Source organism: Physeter macrocephalus, chromosome 14 (genome assembly GCF_002837175.3).
Source record: "Physeter macrocephalus isolate SW-GA chromosome 14, ASM283717v5, whole genome shotgun sequence".
NCBI lineage: Eukaryota > Metazoa > Chordata > Mammalia > Artiodactyla > Physeteridae > Physeter > Physeter macrocephalus.
In genome coordinates this window covers 78,352,700-78,376,834 of record NC_041227.1, presented here as the reverse complement: position 1 = coordinate 78,376,834, position 24,135 = coordinate 78,352,700, and the positions used below count along the sequence as shown (strand labels likewise).

At 59.3% G+C, this 24,135-nt stretch overlaps 1 protein-coding gene across 1 annotated transcript in view; it reads left to right on the top strand.

Annotated features, from left to right (window-relative positions):
* The window catches only part of SDK1 (sidekick cell adhesion molecule 1), a 538,268-nt gene that overhangs the window by 441,932 nt on the left and 72,201 nt on the right, over positions 1 to 24,135 (top strand). The window contains exons 26-29 of the mRNA XM_024119146.1: positions 890 to 1,079; positions 3,158 to 3,256; positions 17,035 to 17,229; positions 18,703 to 18,904. Coding sequence (XP_023974914.1) covers positions 890 to 1,079; positions 3,158 to 3,256; positions 17,035 to 17,229; positions 18,703 to 18,904 — 686 coding nt within the window. The remainder of the gene's footprint in view (positions 1 to 889; positions 1,080 to 3,157; positions 3,257 to 17,034; positions 17,230 to 18,702; positions 18,905 to 24,135) is intronic.

Below are 24,135 nucleotides of genomic sequence, written 5' to 3'. Positions count from 1 at the left end.
TTTGTCCCGTCCCCTCCCCCAAGAAGCAGGACGGATCTTCCTGGATTTGGCCCCAAGGCCACGCTTGTCTCATGCACTGCTGCCTTCTCCTCCCGGCTTTCCATCCTTTAGATCCTGTTCTCTGTTTCCCCCACCCGTTCTCACGCCCTCCCCCAACACCGGCATTCTGATGGCTCCCTTCCGGCCCCTGTAGACATGGCGATCCCGCTGAGTGGGTTCGGTGACCAGCGCTCCACGCCCCCTACCTGGACCCTGGAGAAGGGCGCTCGCCAAGCCCTTTTCAGGGTCCTCCCTGATGACGCCCTCTTTTACGGCCTCTGGTCACTGATCTTAGGGACCAGTTCCGAGAGCGTGAGCGCAGGGAATAAGGGGGAGCAGGCGGGCCGTGGAGGGGGCATCTCGGCGTGCTGTGTCTGCAGCGTGGGCAGTACATCGCCCAGGGGCGGGGCCTCGGGTTCGCGGGGGAGCACAGGTCTCCTGAGGCAGGAGCCTAATCTCCCAATAAGCCAGGCAGGCGAGTGGCTGCTGGCGCCTTGTACAGGAAGCAGAGTGTCTCCGTGCTCCTAGCGAGCCCCGGTCTCAGTGGCTGCCGCTGGGCACCTGAAACCCTGTGAATTACAGCGGGGCGTCTGGCTCTCCCAGTCCGGCCGTGGCCAGGGCACAGCTCCAGCTGCGCCTTCCAGTCTGGAGCCCAGCTGCCTTCCGGTCTCCGTCTTTCCCCCAGAATGCCAGCGGATGGGAATTAGATCCCTAGGCCCTCAACACAGCTGCCCGGGGGAGGACCCTCAGTGGCCTGGTCCCCGCCGCGCGGTCCTGAGACCCAGGCCCGCCGAGGCCCCTCCTTTGCACACCGTCCTCCTGACCGCGCCCCCTGGTGTGTCACGCGCAGATCCTGTTCCGCGCCAAAGACCTGGACGCTGAGCCCAGGAGCCACGTGGTCCGAGGGAACCACACGCAGTCCGCGCTGCTGGCGGGTCTGGGCAAGTTCGTGCTGTACGAGCTGCAGGTGCTGGCCTTCACCCGCATCGGGAACGGGGTCCCCAGCTCGCCCCCCATCCTGGAGCGGACCAAAGATGACGGTACGTCGACCGCTGTGCCTTTGCGCGTCCCCCAGGTTCGCTGCCGCCATCCAAACCCTTTGGATGGCTGTCCTTTTTAACTTAAGTTTCAAAACACGCCTTTTTCTTCGTTTCAGCACAGGAAAGCCAAACAAAGTTGTTTTCTGGCCACTGAGCGCCTCTCTGGCCAGTTTCAGCTGGAGTGAATGTTCACAGCCTAATTAACAGCCTGAGCACGAGTCCTTGGTAGCTCGGCTGTAGGCCGTGCTGTAAAGGCCGGGCAGGCTGGGCCAGAAAAACCTAGGGCCTGGTGGTGTTGGCACAAACCCGGCTGAAACACCCGCTGCCGACCCCGGGCCTCGATTCTAGATTCTCTGGGCTTCCCGCTCTTGTTTGCATAGTAAGGGGTCATCAGGGGCCCCACAGGGTGCGGTGTGTGATGGGCTCCCAGGATACCCGGGGTTCGCAGCCTCCGTAACAAGTACCTCTTGACGGCATTGTCTAAATCATCGGGAAATACGTTCCTCCACTTTGCAGACGTCGAACACTTAAAGGTTAGCTCCTTTACGTGACGTTTGCTAAATAGGCTGTGAGGAATATTCTGGGGGGAAGTGCCAGTCTCCCCCAGAAAGCCCAGGCTCAGAAGCAGCTGACAGAAGTGAAACACCCGTAGATTTTCTTAAGCATCTTTACTGAAGTAATTAAACCAACCCCCCAAGGCGCTCCGACCGCCGAGTTGACAGCATTCTCTCCGTGTTCCTGGGAGACACCCGTAGCTGGGCCTCCCCTGGGTCAGAAGAGGGGGCGCCTTGAACCTGGTCCTTCCCCGGGAGCTGGTCTCAGGGCGGCTGGGGTCTGAGAGGGACCGTGTGACCTCAAGGTCACGTCTTTGCAAAACTATACGCTCTGTCGAGGGCCACACGCGTAAAAAGTAACAGGGGCTTTTAGTAGCCGTTCCTCAGGCTCGGGCAGTTATCGTGGTTTCCTCCCAAGGTACAGGCTGGGGAGTCACGGCCTGATTCCTCTTTTTCTCTCGCAATCCCGCTGCAAACGTGTGTCTCCTTCCCCTCGTTTCATTGTGATGTAAATGATCGGCCTTGGGGACAGTGAGGGCGCAGAAACCACAGAGGACAGACATCAGAGTGTCCTATTCGTGAGCCGGTCCTGGTGTGTGAGCCCGTGGCCCCCTTCTTTCATTTATTTTACCTGAACACAGGGGTCGTGACACATGTCTATTATTTAAAATACTGTTCTCGACTTAACAGCCCGAGGCAGGATTCGACAGCCCTGGAATGGCCGTAACGCACGTCATTTTATGTTTGTGTCGGTTGCTGCGTGCTCGTTGCCTCTTACCTGGGAACCAGTCAGTTCTTAAGTTCCAACGAGAAGTTCCCGTGCTGGCCACACACTTACCCGCCTCTCCACTTAAGTAGATGTATTTTACGATGGCCGTGGCCCTGTTAGTCAATGGTGCCGGGATACGTAGCTGGGTTTTGAATTACTGGTGCACCAGACCACACAGAAGCACTATTACATGTGTCTGTGGACATCAACTCTTAATTTTCCGGGATAACGCAGGAGAGGGGTCGTGTGCCTAAGAGAAAAACCACTGGTTATAGCCATGTTACTTGGTCGATCACTGTGACCTCCACTTGGAGGTGGGAGGGACCTTCGGCCACCTTATTTATCCGACACCTGCTTGGTGGATGTCCAGCGCAGGAGAGGAATCGGCTCAGGTTGGTGAAATCTCTCCTGTGACTTGACGTACCCTCTACGATGCTGTTTAGCGACTGGGCAGCTAGCTTTAGGTAACGCGCTCACAGGACCCGCAGCACAGCTCGTGAGCGCTGCTTACGCTGCTTGGGAAGCAGATGAGCTGGGTTCAAAATGAGGCGTTTTCTCAAAATCGTTAGGGAGACACACAGAGATGCCAAAAGTCACTTTCCCAGAACTTAGAGTAATTCGCCCATGAACGGTGTCATCATCGGCAGTCATGGCTGTCCTCGGCCAGCCCACAGAACCCTCCCCCATGAGGCCCCGTCGGGTACCCACGTGACATCCCAGCGGTGCCCGGATCACCCGTCTTTTTTTCCCCTCAGCCCCAGGCCCACCCGTGAGGCTTGTGTTCCCAGAGGTGAGACTCACGTCTGTGCGGATCGTGTGGCAGCCGCCGGAGGAGCCCAACGGCGTTATTCTGGGTAAGGGAGCGGCAGCGACTGGAGAGATCGCAGCTTAGGGAGAGAGAACAAATAGACCGATTTCGTCTATTTTTATTAGATGTCTAAGAGGTTAAAAAAAAAAATCCTGTCTGCAGCCGCCCGGCATCTTCGGAACTGAGAGGCTGCAGCCCTCTAACCGTGTCCCGCGCTAAGGTTTCCTTGCGGAATGAAATTGACATTTTGTTAGCCCGGAATTTCGCGTTCGTGCGTGGTTCGTGGCAGTACCATCTGCAGTTGACCTTCCGTCCCCTCTGAAATAACCCAGCTGTTCTGATGTGTGTCTGGAAAACCACGGGCTTGTTTTTCGTGGAAGATTCACTCCCAGGCTTTGCTCCGAGGTCCCGGAAACGTCTGTCTTCTGCTGCAGGGCCTGCACCTAACCCTTTGAGGAAGTTTCCCGAGTGAACTGCACGCTTAGGTCTCAGGGAAGTGGTTTACTCTGAACTTTTCATTCAGGGCGCCAGCTCTGATAACTTTGATGAAAAGCCTTAATCTGTCCTAGTTTCCCAAAGGCAGCAAATTTTATTTTAAAAAATCATCAGGCCCTTTATTTGTTCACCCTTTTTCACCAGGACCGAAAAAGGGCCTCGGATAGGCCAGGCCTTGTGCTCAGAGTGGTAGGTGAGGAGTGAGTGAGATGTAGGCGGGCCGTGCTCGCGGGGTGGACACCAGCGACACTCCCACGTGGTCGCGATGCGGTAGGGGTTCCAGGAGGCGCCCTGCAAGCCGCGCGTCCCGGGCCAGGGGGCTCAGTGGGCGGAAGGCATTGTCGGGCTTTGTCTCGAGGGTGGGTGGTAGCAAACCACAACCTGGGTCCGCTGGCCCGCGCCCAGTAAAGCCAATCTACTGACGTTGGGTTGCGGTGAAGGAAAGCGCGGCCTTCGTCGCAGGGCCACAGGCAAGGCGTCCAGGGCAGCTGGCGCTCAAACCACCCCCACTCCCCGGAGCGTTTCAGCAAAGCACTTTTAAAGGCCAGGGGAGGGAGGGGGCTCGCGGGCTGCGTGACCAGCTCACGCGCAGCCCTCTGAGTGGTTGATGGTGAGGTCACAGGGCAGTGCCCCAGGGCTTCGTTCACGTGACCAGCCCTCAGGCTCCAGGAGGTCTGGGGGCTGTGTTACGTGCTCAGGGTCATCGAGACGTTAACGTCTCCCACGTGGTGGAGGTTTTAGCGTCTGTAAAACAACTCGGGGTAAGGGCATCAGATACTGTTATCTGGGTGCCTCGGAGAGGAGCCGCAGTAGAGGATACGGGGAGGGTCCATGCTGGGAAGGCCCCATAGGGTCCCGCTCGGTTGCATAAGCGGTTTCCAGATCCTTGAATGGAGCGCTGCCTTTTGCCTGTGAGAGCACAGACCTCCCAGAGGGAGACGGGGGCTGGGCCGGGCTGTGAACCACTGGCCGTGCTTCGCGTGCAGGAGGGGCCAGAGGCCCAGACCTTTGAAAGTGGGCCTTTGAAGGCCAGGCGCGAGTTCCGGGGTTTGCTCCAGACGCAGGCCAGCACTGAGGTGCGGCGTTAACCTCCCCCTCGCCCACGGCAGACCCCGCATGCGCCTGCCCGGGTTATCGGGGATTTTGACACTAGGACCACAAACACGGCTTACACACAGCAGTAAAGTGCACCACTTCGACCCGCTTTTGAGCTGAGGGTTATAAGATTTGGTTTAGAAAAGGGTTTCACTTCATTTTTAAAAAAAATTGGAAAATCTGTGCCCAGAGCCATAGGAAGTCACCCAGGGACCTTGAGAAGCGAAGTGACATGATCGGATATGTCTTTTGGATAATATCTGGCAGCCGTGAAAAGGGTGAACGGAAAGGCAGAGATTTATTGAGTTCTGGCTTCATTAAGACGGAGCCTGGGGCTCCCAAGTCATCTGCACAGCAGGCCAGGGGCCCTTCGGCTCCACTCTTTCCCTCTGCAGTTCCCGTGGGCACTTCGCTGTGACGACAGTGTTTCTGAACTGGGTGACCTCTGGAACTGCAGGTCCTTGCTGTTAGGATCACGATAAACAGCCGGAGAAGCCTCTGTTGCGGTGTGCGTTTCGGATCCCGTCCGGCTGAGGGACCGCGGCAGGCCGGTCTCAGGCCCTGGGGCGGCAGTGGTCTGCGGGGCTGGCTGCTACTCGCCAGGTTTCCTGGAGCCCGCTCGCCGGCAGGGCCTGCCCCCGACTCGGGGCCCAGCCTGCAGCCTTGCCTGGAACAAGCCGGGCGAGCCATCTGTTACCCAGGGGGATGTCCCAGCACGCTGTGGCACAGGAAGCATCTTCAGAGCACAAGATGTGAAATTCCACCGGTCACTCCCAGCCCTAGGAGCCTTCCAGAGCCGTGTCCTCTGTGAGGATCGGGGGCCCCGGCTGCTGGGGAAGGAGGCCCTGCTGCCCCAGGCCCCCGCCACCGCCTCTGCTGATAGCGCCCCGATTCTGGGATCATCTGTGTGCTCGCCGCAGCTTTCCTGGGCTGATAAGAATGCGTTCTGACAGCAGGGCCCCACGGGGGTGTGCGGAAGGAAAGCGTGCCCTTCGCGTGGGACTCCCTCCCCGCGTGGACAGCCGTGCGCTCTGCCTTTGTTGCTGTGACTTTCAACCGCTCGTCCGAGGGCTTCCCTGCCAACACGGTGCGGCTCCGGCCCCAACCAGCTCTGAGCCGTGGTACTCACCTGGTTCTTTGCCGGGAGGGACCCCCTTCCCCGGGCCGCTGCTCTTCCTTTGCCAGTCTCATCAGACGGCACCTCTGCCTGCGGCCTACCCGCTCTCCCACCCCGACCGGGGCTGGGCTCTTCTCCTCTTCGCTCCCAGAGCACCGGCGCCCACAGTCACAGCACGAATCCTCCGTCCACGGGAGGCCGACGGCTCACTTTAGAGTCGCGTCAGCTGCTTCGAAGGGTGTCTTCAACATCAGGTTTTCTGATCACAAAAGCACGTGTGCAATGCAGGTAATTTAGACAGCGTTTCGCATTCACCCAGTTTAGAACCACAGGGGGTCTGACGGTCCGCAGCAGAGGGGAGGGTCTGGGGACGCAGCGTCACACAGTCTTGTTGGGAGCGCGACCTGGCACAGCTGCGGGGGGGCGATCCGGGCACGGGTGCACCCCGTACCCCAGCGGCCCTCCCTCCGGGTCTTAACCCTGGAGGAATCCTCACGTCTGTTCACAGGAAGAAACGCGCAAGGAGATCCACGGCAGAGCTGCTCTAAAGAACCGAAAATTTTAAGAAGGAAAGAACTGGAAACAATCCAGATGTCCGCCAATAAGGCAATGGAAAGGTAACTTGCGGGCTATTCACGACAGCAGAAATCACGGTAGCAATTAAAGTAACGACCAAGACCTGCACGTGTCAACATGAATAAGTCTCACAAACATCTGCTGAGTGAAGAAAAGCAAGTTGCAGAAGAATATATCCAGCTTAAGGATGTCTCTGTACGTTTAAGCACTCCACAGACGTTACCATGTGTCATTTATGGCTACACGTATATAGTAAAAGTGTAAAAACTTGGCAGGGATTTGCACTAAGTTGAGAATAGGGGTTACCTTTGAGGAAGAGGATCCAATAAGACCACCAGAATAGCTTCAACTTTTTTCTGTCAGATTTTCTCTCTTATAAAAATAAAAACAAAGCCCATAAAACTTTGGCAAGATCTCAAGGTTTGTTCAGCGTGTGATGAATACATGGGTGTGTGATCTATATTGTTCCAAGTATTTTTCTGCATGTTTGAAATACTTTATAATTTAAAAAGGACAACTATACAATAAAAATAACATATTCACTATAAAATGCTTAAATAAAATTCACAAAAGTCACGAGAAGAAAATGGAAATCACCCACAATTCCACCACCTCAAAATAATGTCAACTTTTCTTCTCCCAGTCATTTGTAGTATCTGAACTATAAAATAGTTCCTACTTACAAAGGAATCTCTTCATGCTAGTGTATTTATGTTATAGTGAATAATAAAAAGGCACAGACGTCCCTGCGCCCAGTTTAAGACGTAGAACGCCACGAGTACCGTTGAAACCCCAGCAAGAGGTAGACACGCCCCTGAATTTTGTGTTTGTCATGGCTTTCTTTTCCTTTGTGATTGTACTAGTGTTATATTGAAGCCCAAACAGCTTCATATTAGCGTTGCACGCTATACACTCTGTATAAGTTCCTGTTATGTATTTTTCTGTGACTTGCTTCTTCTTTCAACCTTGCGGCTCTTGCTTGTCTCTGTGGTGGCATCAGCATGCTCCCTGGTGGCCCAGTGGTCCAATCCTGCATACAGCAGCCCACCCCTCCGTTCTCTGACATGGACATTTGGAGGCTCCCCTCCCGGTGCACCTGTGCACACCTAGGCACAGCCTCCTTGGGTCGTAGAGTTTGCACATTTTCAACTTTACACAGTGACGCCAGACTGCTTTCCTAAGTGGTAGCACCAGTTTACGCTCCCATCAGCAGGCACGCGGATTCCCATCGCTTGATACACCTTTGCCAACACTTGGTAGACTCAGACTTTAATTTTTTGTGCCATCCTGGAAGGCTCGGTGGTGTCTCCTTGTGGTTTTATGCCGGATTTCCCCGACAGCAGATGAGCTGGGCCGTCCTTGTTCATTTATCCCTGGGCTGCCCTGGGCATCTTAACGTCTCTGAAATGCTGTTCCCATTTCCTTTCCGATCCCTATCGTCTCCCCTTCTCTCTTGCCAGTTCAACGGTGCGCTTAGAAGGTTTCCTTTACTTAAGATCGTGTTTATTGTTTTTTTTTTCCTTTCTATCATGGTCTATTACACGATACTGAATCTAGTTTCCTGTGCTGTACAATAGGACCTTGTTGTCCGTCCATTCTCTATGCGATAGTTTACTCATATTTATTATTTTTAAATGCCTTGACAGGAAGGCTTCTCATCTGAGACGACCGCGTCCTTAGAGGTAAATGTTTGTAGCATTTCTGGCGATTTCCTCAGGATATAGTCCTAGAAGTAGAGTAACTCAGAGCAGGTGTTAGGACATTTTTAAGGATCTTCACACGCATTTCAAATTTTCAGAAACACTGTGTTAATTAGCCCACGTCACCCCACCCTCACCAGCACCGGACGTTAACTTGGCCGGTTTGATAGGTAAAGTATACTATTTATATTTTGAGGGGATATTTTCAAAGTTTCTTGGCCACAGGTATTTTTTTTCCTCTTGGGAATTTCCAGTTTATGTCTTGTATTCGTTTGCTAGGACCGCATGAAGTACCACAAAGTGGGCGGTGTAAACAACAGAAATTTATTTTCTGTCACTTCTGGAGGCCGGAAATCCAAGATCCAGGAGTTGGTAGGGTTGGTTCCTCCTGAGGCCTCCCTCCTTGGCATGTAGACGGCCGTCTTCTCCCTGTGTCCTCACGTGGTCTGCCCTCTGCGTGTGTCTGTGTCCTGACCTCCTTTCCCTAGCACCAGTCCTATTGGATTAGGGCCCACCCCCATGACCTTACGTTACCTTAATCACCTCTGTAAAGACCCCGGCTCCCCACACAGTCACATTCTGAGGTGCTCATGGTTAGAACTTTAACATATGAATTTGGGGAGGGGACACAGTTCGGCCCGTAACTTGTCCTTGGACCATTGTTTCTTGGGGATTCACCCTTTCCTTGTTGATTTTCACATAGTCTTTACACACTGGCAGCAACATAAAGACCCAGCGACTGAGCGGCCCGCCCCTGAGGTCGCATCTGGGTTGGAGGCCTGGCTCTGGGGTCAGGACCTTCAGTTCAGTAAATATTAACCAATATGATCACTAAGAATATTAAGTGTCATATCGGTTGCCAAAGTTTTCCCTCTTAGTTTTGTCTATAGTGCTTTTCACACAAACTTTAAAAGCTCACGTCATCGAATCTGTTCGTTTGGCTTTTTTCCTGGTGGGTCGAGCGGTCTCACATGCAGACAGGCCTCCTCTGCTGGGGTTCAGAGCGCACCAGCGTCCCTCCGTTCTTTGCTCTAAAGTGACAGTCCTCAGGACTTCCCTGGTGGCGCAGCGGTTGAGAATCCGCCTGCCGATGCAGGGGACACGGGTTCGAGCCCTGGTCCGGGAAGATCCCACATGCCGCGGAGCGACTAAGCCCACGCGCCACAAATACTGAGCCCGCGCTCTAGAGCCCGCGAGCCGCAACTCCTGAGCCCACGTGCTGCAACTGCTGAAGCACGCGCACCTCGAGTCCATGCTCCGCAGCAAGAGAAGCCACTGCAACGAGAAGCCCACACACCGCCACGAAGAGTAGCCCCTGCTCGCCGCAACTAGAGAAAGCCCGCGCGCAGCAGCGAGGACCCAATGCAGCCAAAGATTAATTCATTCATTCATTATTTTTAAAAGTGACGGCCCTCCCCTCTCCTCCCCACCCCGGACTCGCAGTGACATGGCCTGAAGTCCCGCCACGGGCACTGGCCGGGCGTCATGTCCGCGGGGACGTCAGGGCGGGTGTGGCACGACAGAGGGTCGCACGCGGCCCAGCCTCTTCGGGCTGCAGAGGGTGAGACGCAGAGACAGGAACGAGGCCCGGAACCGCTCGTCTCTCAGGATTTGGCCCCACATCCTGAGCAGCGGGCCTCATCCTCCCGCGGGTCCCCAGGCAGGCACGGTCTGCACGGCCCCTCCGGCAGACCACGGCTGCCCCCTTTGAGCCTCCCCGGTGTCTGAAACCCTGCGTGGCGGACAGGCTGGGTGGAGGGGGCCACCCCACAGCCACGTGGCCGGGCGCCGACCTCGGCGAGTGAATTTCACACCAGTCACTTAGTCCCCGTGAGCCTGGGCTTCCCCACCCTCAAGGGGCGCGGCGTGTACCTCCCTGGGAGGGCCAGTACGCGGTGCACAGAGAACCCAGAGCGGGGCCAGCCTCCCAGCAAGTGCCTGGTCAGCGCCAGCTGGAACGCTATGGCCATGCGGTGTCTCTCCCCTTGTCTTGGACCGGAGAGTGTTCTGCGTCACTGTGTATTTACACTCAGTATTGACTCCGTACCCACCAAGGGCGTGTCGCACAGCTCTGCTCTCCGCCAGCCCGGCGGCTGGAACGGAGGGTTTATGCTGGAAGGCAGCATGGGGCCAGGTTCCAGGACGCCCCCGAGGCACTGAGAAGTTTGGGTGTGGACCTGTAGTCCCTGGGGGTCACTGAAAAATCACAAAACCCCAGGGAAGGAGGGGGTCGTACTTTAGTCCTTTGACGGTTCCAACCGTGGCCAAACAGAGGCCAAGTGAAACAGTGCTCCGTGCCCCTCCAAAGCGGGAGACGTCACACTTGAGCCTCTGCGGCTGTAATGGCATTGAGTGGTCCCTGTGACGAACGCTGTCTTGGGTAACCTGTCACCTGGATATCGTTACAGCCAGCGCACTAAATGGTAGATGCTGTAGGAAAGACGGGAAAGCAATTTCTAAAGATTCAGACCGGTGTCCACGGAGGACAAAGGAAAACATCTTTTCTTCGAGACTCACTTTGCATCCAGGGGCCGTGAACCAGTGTTCCCACCCCAGCGGCGTGGGCTTCTGCGTATATAACCACCTCTGAAGCGAGCGCTTTTGTCATCTGTACCCAAACGTGTTCTCGCATTTCCAAAAGAGATTAACGGCGTGAAACACTGGAGGCGCCCAGAAGGAAAAACACTTGCTTATTTGTGTAAATGTTTTACCAGGGAGAGCTGGCGGCATTTAGAGCCTTCCTTTGGGGGCCGTGGTGGGAGCCACCTGAGAGTGGCCATCCCTCCCCCACTTGCCAGCTGCTCCACAATCCCTTAAATGCTGTCACGCTCAAGTGATGCACGTGCTCTTCAAACCCACGTGGGTCTGCCCTGCCCGACACGCCACATCCTGCCCCTCCACCCGGTTAGAAGTCCGCTTGCCCGCGAGGGCTGAACCTTGACCTTCAGCTTGTCACGCAAGGGTGTGCGAGGACTCTGCTGGGACTTAGGGGCTCGACTATGATCCGAGTTCGCGAATGCATCGTTTCCTCCACTGTTGCATTTGTCTGCCCGCCGCCCGCAAACGGATGAGCCATAAAACCAGCGAGCCAGGTGGCGTCGGGGCCAGGCTGACGCTCGCCGCAGGGAGACTCAGCTGCTGTGCGTTCTGCGGACCGGGAAGGGGCGTCGGTGGGGCTGTCACCGGCCTCACCCCCCGACAGTGCCTGCAGAGGGGTCGGCAGCGCCGGACCCCACTCGTGGCCTTGGCCTCGAAGCCCCGGGGCTGGTCACCGCACAGGCGACTCTCAGATCGACGCCTTTTGTTTGCCCGGGAAGCATCCAGTCTTTGTAAAAGCCTGCCACCACCTAAAATGCCTACACGATTCTCTCAAAATAATTCTGGGGCCCTTCGACAGCCAGATCATCGGACCGAGGCAGCCGAGACCCCCGCCGGCCCCGCGCCAAGGCCTCCCGTCCTCGGCGGCATCTCTCAGACTCTCCTGTTTGCGCCTCCCCCGCGGGTGGCCCGGAACCTGCCTCCTGCTTGGAGCCTCGCCCTCTGCGGGTCCTGATTTTCCAGCTGAGCCACGTTTCCTCATCTCCCGGCACTTCCGAGCTGCTCAGGCTTCTCTTACCCCCGGTCTTCATCCTCGCCTTGGGGCCCCGCGGCTCGTCCATGGCCTTGCTTCTCCGAACGCCTGTGCCACCGCGATTCACCGTGACCTGCGACGGCGCCTGCTCGGGCGCCTCTCCTCCCGCCGTGGGTCCCACGCCGTTCCTGCCCCGCGTGGCTGCGGCCTCGGACCTCCCGTCGCTGAGATTCAGCTCGTGTTTCTGAGCTTCCCGGACCCAGAATCACATAACGAGCCTTGTCCCCCAGACGCCCTCATCCGTCTGCACCCCCCGTCCGTGTCCCCGACGTGCGAGCCAGCGCTCGGCCGTCTCTCTTGGCCGTTTCTGTGTAGAAGCCTCTCTCCTGTTGTTCACCACGCCCGCGTCAAGGTGAGGTGCGGGTGTCCATCTTTATCAGCACACCGCAGAACGGGGACAGTAGGGATACTGTCTCTCTTTTAGGGCAGATAACAGGAAGATACAAATATATCCCTCGGGCCGAGGAATTTTCTCCCAGGGGCTCCATGTGGGACCTGGATCAGATAGAACGGCCCCGATTTCACGCAGTTCTCTGGGTAGACGGACGCCCTCGGCGCGCAGGCAGAAATACCCATCAAATGGGAAGCATCTCGTGGGGGGCAGAGCCCCAGCCTCTCTCCACCTGCCCGCCCTGCTCGGGAGCTCAGTGCTCGTCTCCTGGCAGCCTGGCCGCGGTGACCCACAGCAGGCCCGTGGGCTGGGACATTCAGGGCATCATCCTTTGTGTCACTGTGCTGTCCTCGTGTCCTGCCTTGACAGCCGGCACAGCGCCCTGGCTGCGGCCGGGCCCAAGGCTGGTCTCTGCGGCCGTGGCTGAGCCCGCCTGCTGCTTGCTGCCTGTCTGTCCCCCCCTCAGACGTGGCGGCTTTGGCTCCAGGCCCTGCCGCAGGGGACCTGACCCGCCCCTCGCCTGAGCCCCTCCCCGCACAGGCACCCCAAGGCTCTTCCAGGCACCCCATTTCTTCGGCCGCTTTCTGAAACAACGCGTCCCCTCCAGATGGAGCGTCGCCCGCGGAGGTTCGTGCTTGAGTCCAGCCTCTGGCCGGGCAGCGTGCCTCTCGCTGCGTCTAAGCGCTCTCTGATTTCTCCCGCTCTTCCACAGTCACCCTGAAAATATCCTGTTGAGTGGCCAAGTTGTTTTCTATTTTGTCCCCCTTTCCTTGACATCATCCGATCCTATCATTAGAGCAGGAGGGAGCTCTGTCCTGTTTACTGGGTGCCCCGCGCCCCCGTCCTCGTGTGTGACATGGAGACGCCGTCACGTGCCCCGTGCACCATAGACCACCGCGAGGTCTGCACGTGGCAGGGGTGACGCGCCTGGAGTATAGGGGCCCTGATGAGCGGGGGCTGACGTTTTTCTTTATTCGTAGCTAGAAACAAAAACTCGAGAGCTGAAACCTGCCTGAGGTGAGGAAAGCTAGGCCGGGTTAGGACCCCGGTCTCCCGACGACATCCTGCTTACGTGGTCAGGGGCTTCTGAGAGACAGACAGACAGACAGACAAGAGACCATCTAGAAGCATACAACACGCCATCCAATGCCAGGATGGCGAGGAGGCCGGCAAGAGAAAGGACAAGGAGTGAGCGAGGGACCGTGTGAAGGAACGCCCAGGTGGAGGCGAGGTCAAGGGTCACCCTAGGGTCGTGCTCTGGGGGCGGGGGAGGGCAGAGGTGGAGCCCTTGATGGAGAGCAGGCCTGAGCCAGCCCAGGAAGGGGAAGGGAGGGGAGGGCCTTCGGGGAGACCGGTTCCCATTTCGTTCCCAAATCCCAGCTCACAAAGATGTGCCTTTGAACAAAATCTGCGTTTCGTCCCAGGATGTTTAATTCCAGTGGCAGATAATCTGAGAAGAGGTGAAATATCATAAAGAATAAAGGATGAAGAAAGCACATCTGTAATCGTGTCCCGTTCCTAAAAGCATATAAATGCTCATTAATTCAGGCTTACTAGGTGAAAGGTGACTTGAATTAATGAGGAGTCTTAATCACTCACACGCGTGACTCTCCGAAATACCAAGGGGCCAGTTAAGGGACCGAACGCTGGCTGGTGGGGGTCGCGAGGGGAGCTCCCTGCCGGGTGTCGGGGGCCCCGGGACGCTGAGGGTTAGCGACACGGCAGCGGCCGCCCGGTGTCCGGGTGCCTGGGCGTGCTGGTCAGGTGGTTTCGGCCCCCTCCCGCCGTCTCGGGTGTAGGCGTGCTGTCTCACACTCTGAGAAAGAAGCCTGGTCGGCTCAGTCCTACGCAGAAATTCAGTGTGTACGCACACAGGGCCCGGGTCTCAGACATACATACGTTCATCTGTTTTTCACGCAAAGTTACTTCTTTGTTCTTTGGGGAGGGCTGGTATCTCTTCATCACTAGGAGTGGTGTTCGAAATGGCCGTACTCACTCACCCTGGCCACACCTCCCTCTTGAGGTTTTTAAAGTATTGTGTTTGATCATGTGCTTATTGGTGGTCTGTGTCTGCCTGTGTAGTCTTTGTGCTGGACTGTAAAGTTCAGTTTGTCTGTGCAAGACATCTTTCCTTAGTCCCTTGCTTTAGTTTGGGAATGTGCGTGTGATAATGACGTTGGTCGGTTGCTCTCGTACGGGGCACAGACAGACTTTCCTCCAGTGGCCAGGGGGACATAGGGGTCCCCAGTCCCCCGTGAGGCTTGCTGCAGCCTCTGGATGAACCACGCGCCCACGCGGACCGCGCCGCCCTCGGACAGAGGCTGCCTCCATGCCGTCTGATCTCCCCCCGTGCCCCTCGAAATCTGCCGAACGCAGGCGTCGCTTTTCACCTGCAAATCCTGACAACGTAAAAATAATAATACGACACCTAAAAGCTGGCATAGGTGTACTGAGGTTAGAGCTGGCGTAAAGACATGGACTTACATCACTCTCGTAGCAGCGGGTGAGTTTCAGAAGAGAGCTGGGCGTCAATACATCAAATAACAGAGAGGTAAAGGGATCTAAAGTGTAAAGGCCCGGGCCAGGGACGAATACAAGCAGGAACGTAGCTGATCAGGATGGATGGCGTGACAGACAAGGGGCAGGTGAGCAGAACGGGAGTCCCGTGCTTCCAGCACGGGTCACGGTGAGGAGCCAGCGGGTGCTGGCGGAGGACCCAGTGCATCGCGTCACCCGGGACCATCAGGGGTGAGGACCAGACACAACCCCCCGGAGGATCGGAAGGGAAACCGACTCTGACAGAGCAAACGCCGACCGCAGAGGCGTTAACGGGGAAGCAGAGATGGGCAGCAGGGCCCTCAACGGGCTACGGCGAGTGGCACGTCCTCCCGGAGCCTGGAGCGCAGCCCGGACACATGCTCCCACATCTTGGGGCTGCCGGGGCACCGTCGTCCCTGGGAGACACGCTCTTCTCGTGGGGCAGGACCCCACGGGCCCCACTCCCTCTGCTGGGAGCCTGGGGCGGATGCTTTCGCTTCTCGGGACAGCGTGACTCGGTGGAGAGTGAAGGCTTTGGAGCCGGCCAGACGCAGGGCTCAGGCCGGCTCCGCTGGTGACTTTCTGTGTGACCTCAGGCAGACTGCGTACCTCTCTGAGCTGTGCTGCTCCCTGCGGGACCACCGGCGGCTCAGGAGGCGAGGACCGGCAGGCGCAGCAGGACGGCTCTGCTGCGGTGACCACACCGGCCACGTTGCCCTCGTTTTCAGGACGCCAGGTGTCCGGGAGCCTCAGGGCTTGGGCTTGGGCGCCCGATGCACCCGAACTCCAGACGCCCCTCCCCGAGGACCAGGCAGGGGCGAGGGAGGTGCTGGGGAGGTCGTCGGTCAGTGGATGGGAAGGGACAGGTGTCCGGCCGGACACCCCGGGACAGCGGGCCGCCACGGCGGGGAGGAAGACCATCTGAGGCAGAACAGGGCTGTAAGAGCCTGTCCAGGGCCCTGCAGACACACCGTGACGGTGGCCACCGTGGACGGGGCTGGGCTGCCGGCCCCCGTCTGCGTGGCCGTGGTAGTGACCCGCAGCGGTCAGGGGCTGAGCGCTAGGGCCCACTCTGCGTCTGACCCCACGGGACCATCCTCCTGGCCCCCCACGTGGCGGGCGGGCCGAGGCTCCTTACGCAGGTGGGCAGGCGCCAGGCAGCTTGGCCACTGGTGGGGCCGAAGGCGGTGTGAGTGGGAGGGCCGAGGGAGGCCAAGGAGATGCCCGAAGGAGCAGAGACGCCCACCCAGAGCAGGGAGGCCACGGAGACTGCTCCACGCAGACCTCCACGGAGACGCAAGCCGCTTGAGGCCCGGGGGGGCCTGTCCCGAGGGCCAGCAGCCCATCTCCACAGGGGCCACCCACGGGACGCCCTGCGAAGGCAGAGCTGGGTTCAGCGCTGCTGGCCTGGTCCCCTGAGGGTCCCTGTTGAACTGAGTGGCTTGGCTGTCATTAGCGGTGTGGAAGTCACGGCACCGCCACTTCTGGTCTTAGCGCAGGACTCAGCGGCTGGACCGCAGTTGTCTGGGAGCCCAGGAGGCTCGGGCCGGGTCTGCAAGTCCGCTCTGCCTCTTCAGAAGCGGGCAGAGGGGCCCCAGCAGGGCCTGGTGGGGGAGGTCTGGTCCTTAATGAAGTCCGATCAACCACGAAGCCTTGATGATCAGGGGACTTTGAGAGACGGTCAGAGCCGGGGGCTGCCCCGAGCTGATGTACTCCCTTCTGCTTCCTCGACAGTGGGGCGAGCTGTTTCGGGGGAGCCCCCTGCTCAGAGCCGCAGGGGTGGGGCTTCTGGGAGGGCCGGGAGCGCTGGGCTGGCGAGAGGAAGCGGGGTGTGCAGACAGACAGACAGACAGACGTGGTCTGAGCACAGGTGTGAGAGCCTCCGGGGCAGCCTGCTCCAGGGAGAAGGGCGCTCCAGGCAAGAAGGCCCCTGGGGGTGGAGGGCAGGGCCACTGGAAGGCGGGCGGGGGCAGGGACAGAGAAAGCACCCACCCTCCGCGCTGCTCCCCGGGTCCTCCGGGCGCCGAGGACCACAGGGAAGAGGAAGCTGTTTTCACGTCTAGTCCGTGAAGGAGGAAGAGGGGCCTGGCGCCCCGAGGCCCTCCCTTCATCACTGGGCCTGGCTTGTCTCCCAGGAGCCCCAGCCTGCAGCTCAGACGCTGGCCTGGGACAGGGAAACGGCGCGGAAACACGTGGCTCTGTAGGGTTTCCCGGGTGGCGGGACTGGGGGCGTCCCCGTGAGTGAGGGCACAGCTGACCAGCAGCCCTTGTGCCCCCCCAGGGTACCAGATCGCCTACCGCCTGGCCAGCAGCAGCCCTAACACGTTCACCACCGTGGAGGTCGGCGCCACCGTGAGGCAGTTCACGGCCACTGAGCTGGCCCCCGAGGCCGCGTACGTCTTCCGGCTGTCGGCCAAGACCAGGCAGGGCTGGGGGGCGCCGCTGGAGGCCACCGTCATCACCACCGAGAAGAGAGGTAAGACCGACCGGGAGGCCCAGTTCCCTGCCGGGCCGGGGGAGGGGAGGTCCCGCGTGCCTGGGGAGGGCGGCTGGGCGAACTGCGCGTCCTTTAAGCACCACTGAGCCTACCTGGAGCTGGACGCACAGCGGGTCTCACAGCCTGACACTCGCCCCAGGCTGGGCTCTCAGGCCTGATCCTCCCAGGTTCAAAGATAGAGCGCTCTCCTCCTCCCCTCCCCCCTCCCCCTCCTCCCCCCCTCCCCCTCCCCAGGGATACCAGAGCTTCCTGCAGGTTCCCACCACCGGAACTCGGTCAGGCCAGCACTTTCAGTGTGCGGGGAGCAGCCAGGGCTGAGTTTCTCCCCCAGGCAGCTCAGGGCCGCAGGCCTTGTTTCTGGCCATCCTCCTTAGACTCCATGCAGCCCCTCTGAAGGAGGGGGAAAGAGTTTTGCTCACAGTTTGATGTGACTTCAACCAAACCCGAGTGCAAGTACTGACATGAACTCCCTTAAGGAGGCAGCCCTGTCCCCTGCCCACCACGTGCCCCCGCCTGCGCCCCGTCCCGCGGCTGGAACACCTGCCCCGCCAGGGCCTCCAGGGCCTCGGTCCACGTGGCTCAGGGAGAGGGGGCCCAGGAGAGCTTTGGCCCTTCCAGTGGGTCCGGGAGGGGCCTGAGAAGCAGGGACAGGACTCAGGCCGCTCGGGGCAAGAAGAAACCGCCCGGCGAAGGGTGTGCTTCAGCAAAGGATGCCGATTAAGTTTGATGCCAGGGCCCCTGGCAGCCCATCACCTGGGGCCGGCAATCACTGCTGCTTTATTTCCCGCCACACCTGCTAATCGGAATCGATGCTCTTCATGATAAACAGTTAAAGAAAGATTCCTCCCTCTGCGGAGCTTCTCTGTTGAAATCAACGGGGTGAGGAGACAGGGCGACGGGCAGACGACCCCCACTCAGAAGCCAGGCCCCGGCCCCGCTGCCCGCATTCCAGTCCCCACCCCTGCAGGCACGGAGTGGCCAGGGACAGCCCCCAGGCACCCCTGCTCCACATGCCTTTACAGTTTCAGGCCCAGGCCGACTTCCAGGGAGAGGAGATCAGTGTTAAAGATGCATTCATCCCAAAATCAGAAAGCGGGAGAGAGTCCAAAGGAGCCTGGAGAAGCTCGGGGCGCCCAGGTGTCATTCAAGATGCCTTACGTGGCGGTGCCGTCGGGGAGCATGGGTGGGTTCACCTCCTGTCTGTCTGTCTGTCTGTCTTTCTCTGCTCTGAGGATGGAACATCCCAAGAGCAAGCAAGGGTCTCCAGTCAGATCCAAGCTGGGCCCCAGCCGAAGTCAGAGACCCTCACATCCCTGCGGAACCAGGAACAGTCTGCAGATCATCTAACCCACGCAGCCGACTCTCTGGGCAGCCACGGTGCACCCCCCGCCCCGTGCTTAATTTCACTGCGAGCCTCTCCCGTGTCCCTGATCTGTCCTCTTTTGGTTGCAGAGCGGCCGGCGCCCCCCAGGGAGCTCCTGGTGCCCCAAGCGGAAGTGACCGCACGCAGCCTGTGGCTCCAGTGGGTCCCGGGCAGCGACGGGGCCTCCCCCGTCCGGTACTTCACGGTGCAGCTGCGCGAGCTGCCCCGGGGACAGTGGCAGACCTACTCCTCGTCCGTCAGTCACGAGGCCACAGCCTGTGCCGTTGAAAGGTACCCAGAGGGCCAGGAGGACCCTCCCCCGGGGTACGGGGCCCTGCGCTCCCCTGCCAGCTCCTGCCCACTGAGTAGGGAGTCTGTGCAGCACGCGGAGACGCGCCACTGAAAGCCCACGTCTCCTCTTCTAGTCAGCGCTCCCGCGCCGGGACCCGGTAGTCCCCGCATCCCGCGTCCGCTTCCAGACGCCCAGCCGGGCCGCTTCCCCGCCAGTCCTTCCGAGCAGCCCGGCACAGATCGTCTGCCCACCCCAGGCCCCGGGGACTGGCGAGGCACAGATGAACAGGCGCTGGGGCCCTGAGCCCGGGAGTGGGACTGAGGCTCCCCCGTGCCCGAGAGGCACGGAGTGGGGGGCGGCGGGGAGGGCAGCCCAGCCTGCCCCTGTCACCGTGTCACAGGCCCTTCTCTGTGCTGTCTCTGCGTCAGCAAGGTGGACAGATGCCGCCTGGGGGCCGCCGTTCCTTAGTGACGGCTGATGGGGCAGGGGCAGAGCCCCGCACCCCGAGCCAGCTGTTTGGTGAACTGCTGGGCAGGAGGGGGGCCTGCACCGCCGGCCGCAGCTGGACCCGCTGTGTCGTGATCCCACCTGGGCCTCTTCTCTCGGCCGCCCCCTCCTTACGGTGAAGGAGACTAGGGCTGGAGGGGTTACGTCACCTGCCGGAATCCTACAGATGGAACAGTCTAGACGGGCAGGTCTACGAAGTGGCCTCGGGCCCCGCGTCCTCACGTCCGCCCGCGTGGAAGCCCCCGCCTGGGAGGGTGCTGGCGGCAGCCCGGGGAGACGCCTTGGCATCTTCTCTGTACTTCCCGCCCGGCCCTGGCGTTGTCACTTTTGCCAGGCTCAGGCTCCGGGGCTGGGGAGGGGCTCCTAAGCAGTGGGCCCCACTGTCCCCGTGGGTGCTAGAACCCTTGCCAGGACCTCCTAGGAGGACGGAGGAGGCCAGGACCATGGTTTCCTAGGCGGACCAAGGTCCTCTCATCGTCCAGAACGAGCCCCGTGCCGGGTACCGCGCCTCCTTCACGTCCACCTGCTCCTGGAGTCCCCACGACAGCTCCGGGCACTGCCGTCCCAGTTCCACGGGTGAGGAACAGGGTCAGAGGTCGGTTTGGTACCTTGCCTGCAGCCCTGCCCAGCCAGCAGGGAGCACGTGTGGGCCTCCCCCTCGCAAGGCCACCAGTCTGCTGTCCGCTGAGCAGAGACCATGAGCTGTGCCATCCTCAGAGACCCCCGGAGGCGCAGCTCAGGGCTGGGGTCGGAGCGTGGCGCTGTCACTCTCTCCTACATGTGCCAGCAGCGGGGCTGAAGGAGAGGGGAACCACGGCCCTGGTCCAAGGAGCCGGCGCCGACGGGGGTGACGCTGGTGCCCACGGCGGGTGCCGTCGGCTCTGGGCGGTGGTGGCCACTGTCAGTGCCCGCCCGGAGGCTGTGTGGCCAGCCTGCATCCTGGCGGGGTGAACATGAGCAGCTCCTGCAGCTCTGCTCTGGCGCACGGAGCGGCGCCCCCTTTGGAGGTCACCTTCGGAGGCAGCCACAGGCCAAGAAGGAAGGCGGCTCAGCACTTACAGCCGCGGCCTCCTGGGACCCCAGGTGATATACCTGGTCTCAGTGACCCCTCACCCCATGATCCAAGAAGTGCTCAGCTCTGTCTGAAGATGAGGGATGGACGGCCCCCGTGCACACGGCCTGCTTCTGCAAGAGCCGAGGTCACCGCCTGCCACTTAAAGGCGACATTTGTTCAGGTCCGTCTGCTGGCGAGTGGGGGTTTAGAAAACCGGTGGCAGTCACGGCAGCTGTAACGCCCTCCTCGCGGTGGGAGGATGAGGCTGGAATGGCACCGGTGCGGACGCGCACCCCGCGACGCTCCCCGCGGCGACCTGGCGGCGAAGCCTCCCGCGCCGTCTGCCCTGCTGTCACCGTCCTCGCCACCGTCACCGTCTCGGCATCACCCAGCCCTCCGTCAGTTCCAGAACAATCCCCACGTGTTGTCCCACGGGACGTCCACGTGGAGAGAGAGGCCTGTGGGGTACAGACCAGACGTTTTATCATTCCCGTCGCGCAGATGAGGACATGGGGCAGCAGACGCGTCTTAAGCAGCGAAGGGGGCTCAGCTTCTCTGAATGGGGGAGGGGATCCCTTTGTGGTTCGGACATTCCCTGGGCCTGTAGCTCAAAGCTTCACGGATGCAAACCAGCACCCAGCTAATTTACGCGGGTCCAGATGTAGCGAACGGTGTTTATCACCTACACCCCGAGCTCTCAGCAGTCCGTCTACCCCTGAGTGGCCATGGGGCCTTAGAGGAGTGAAACACGGGGCTGGAGGAACCATCCTGTGGTTCCTCTCAGCTCCGGGTCGAAGGTTTGCCTCAGTGCCTGACAGCAGTGAACGGACGGCCAAGTAACAAGGCCCCCAGAATAGTCAAAGCCTGTCCCCGCGGAGCCCGCCAGCCTTACGACGGCCGTGGGACCCGCAAGGCACGGCTCCCCCTGCAGAGGAAGGCACTCTGCTGCGGACACGCCCCCCGGGCCAGGAATCTCCTGCGCCGCCCGGGGGTTGGGGGTCAGGCGAGCGTGGCCAGGATGCCCGGCTTACTTCGTACAGCACACTCCAGTGCGCTGGGCGCCCGGCTTAGTTAGAATGTGCCCCCGGCCGTAAATAACCCCACCTCCTCGTGTAACCATGTGAAAGAAAGAAGAGCAATAAAATCCAACTGCCTCTCCTGTCGTGGAGCCTCCAACAGAGGAGGACACCTGTGTTGTCCTCAAGAGAGGACACACCATCATGGTGTGCTTGGGACTTCGCGTTGGAGAGAAGAGGTCCGTGATTCAGGACACACGGTTTGATTTGGTGCGGGAGAGACTGTTGTCAGTTTCCCAGTGGGCCAGCACCAGGACACACGGTTCGTCCCCTATCAGTAGAAAACGTGTCGCGGGCAGGATCCCGGGCAAGCGCTGTCTTGTACGCTTGCCACCGCGTCGGCTCCCCGCCTGCCTCAGAGTCTTGACAGCTACATTCTCCTTCTTTTTTTAAACATTCTTTTTACATCTTACTTTTGCCAGTTGCGTGAAGTCGGCTAGTGGCCAAAAAGACATGAAACGTTTAAGCAGAAGTTTAAAACAAAAAGTTTAACGATCCACATCTCGTGCCTGTAACCTACCTCTGGTGAATGTGGGTCCAGGGTACTGGGAGGGGTTGGGTCTGAGGGACCTATTTCAGCATCACTGGTTTCTGGTTGATGGTTGCATCCCATAGAAATGCGGCGTAGCTGAAGAGAAGAGCTCTGAGCACAGAGCCACGTGGACCTTCTGGATGTCCCTTTAGGACAGAGCAGTGATGGCGTGGGCTCCGGTGATGGCTGTGTGTCCAGTAACCGTGGGCCCTGCTGTTCCTCTGAACCTGCCCCCTCCGGCAGCCTCTGGGAAGACAGGAAATAGAAAGTAACATTTATTAGGCGCCTACTGTGTGACCGATTGCCAGACTTCATGAGGTGGGTTGTGTCATTTAACTTCCCCTGGAAGCGTGGGTATCATTACCTCTGTTTTCATAGATGAACTGAGTGAGACTCAGAGAAATTAAACGGCGTGCCCCAGTTAGGAGTGGCGGGGCCGGAATTTAAATTCCTGCTTGGCCGACTCCAAAGTAGAGGCTCAAGGAGGCCTGGAAGGGTGAACAGAGGACAGAACTGGGGGAAACCGGAGGGCTTGTTCCTTACTCATTTATCAAGTAGTCATGAAGTGCTGTTGTGCCCAGAGCCCGGAGGGAGCGAGGGGCTGGGATGGATGGGGCGATGAGGACGTGTGCTCAGGGTAGAAGGTAGACCAGTAATCCAAAGGCGCAGCTCCGCAGCGATGAGGAGCCTGCAGAGGATGGAGACCAGGAGGCGGACACGGTAACCGTGGTCACCTCTCCAGGGCGATGGCCGCTCCCTTCACGGCCTCCGAGTCGCTCTTTGCCTGTTTTCAGGCGCCTGGCAGGGCTTCCTACTGAGAGGGTAAGTCCTGCAGCTCAGATGCCTTCCTGTCCCCTGCGACGCCCAGGGACAGTCATGGGGCCTGTGAAGGGGGACAGCCTGCACAGCGCAGGTCTGATGCCGGGAGCTCTGCTTCCCCGTCTCCTCGTCCCAGCCCGTCTGTCACAGACCTGTCATCAGATGTCATCCAGCCGTCAGACATCCTTTACTGCTCCCCTGCTGTGCCCCCGACTCCTGGAGACCCCAGAGGTCAGGAAAGAAAGGGTGGTCTTCAGAGCGCTTGACCTTTGGCCTCAGATTCCGAAATCATTAGAGAACAGTGAAGTACTGAATATAACGTAATAAATCATATGCACCACTGTGCTCTAAATGGCAGTGTACTAGATGATAAAAGTGCTACAGATAAAGACAAGGGTCATTTCCGGGGCACCTACCATGTGCCGGACCTGTGCTGATATGTGTCCTCTTATTCAAGCCTCCCAAGAAACTTCAGAGACAGATAGTGTCACCACAGCCATTCATCCCTTACGCAGGCATTCACTGAGCGCCTCCTGGGTGCCAGGCGCCGCCACTGGTGCTGGGACAAGGCAATAATGAGGCCTTGGTCCCTGTCCCCAAGGAGTCCTGAGTCTTGTAAATAAGACAGACAGTCGTCAAGGAAACAGTTAATTACAAATTGTGACGGAGGAGACGAGGAAATGAACGGGGTGTGGGGACAGTGGGCTGGGGACAGGTATCGCCTGGGGCTGGTGAAGCTGACACCTGCAGGGCAAGAGCAACGACCGCTTCTCTGCTCCGAGCGCTGGCTGTGGGCCAGACTCCCCTCCGCCCGTCTCCTGAGCTCACCCCAGTGACAGCCTCACGGTGTGGGCGCTGCTGTCAGCCCAGATGGGGAGATGGGGAGAGACGGAGGCCGGGGGAGGAAGGACGTGGTTACCTCCACCATCGTGAGGTCCCTCCTAGGAAGCTGGGGACAGATGGGAACTTACTTGTCCGTTTTAACTGAATAAAGGATGTCGCCCCGAAACCAGATCGTCCTTCAGGGTGGGACTTTGGAAGCGTCTCCACTGAAGCCAGGGCCGAGACAGGGTTGCCCATCACCGCTTTTCCTGGCTGTGGGATCGGGGCGCGGCTGGACTAGCAGGCGGCAGGGCGCAGTCGGCTCTGGGGGCTGTGAAGCACGAGCACCCCCTGAGGCGTCAGCTCACAGAGAACCACTGCCATCAGTCTTACGCAGGAGGCGATTTGAAAACAGAGGTA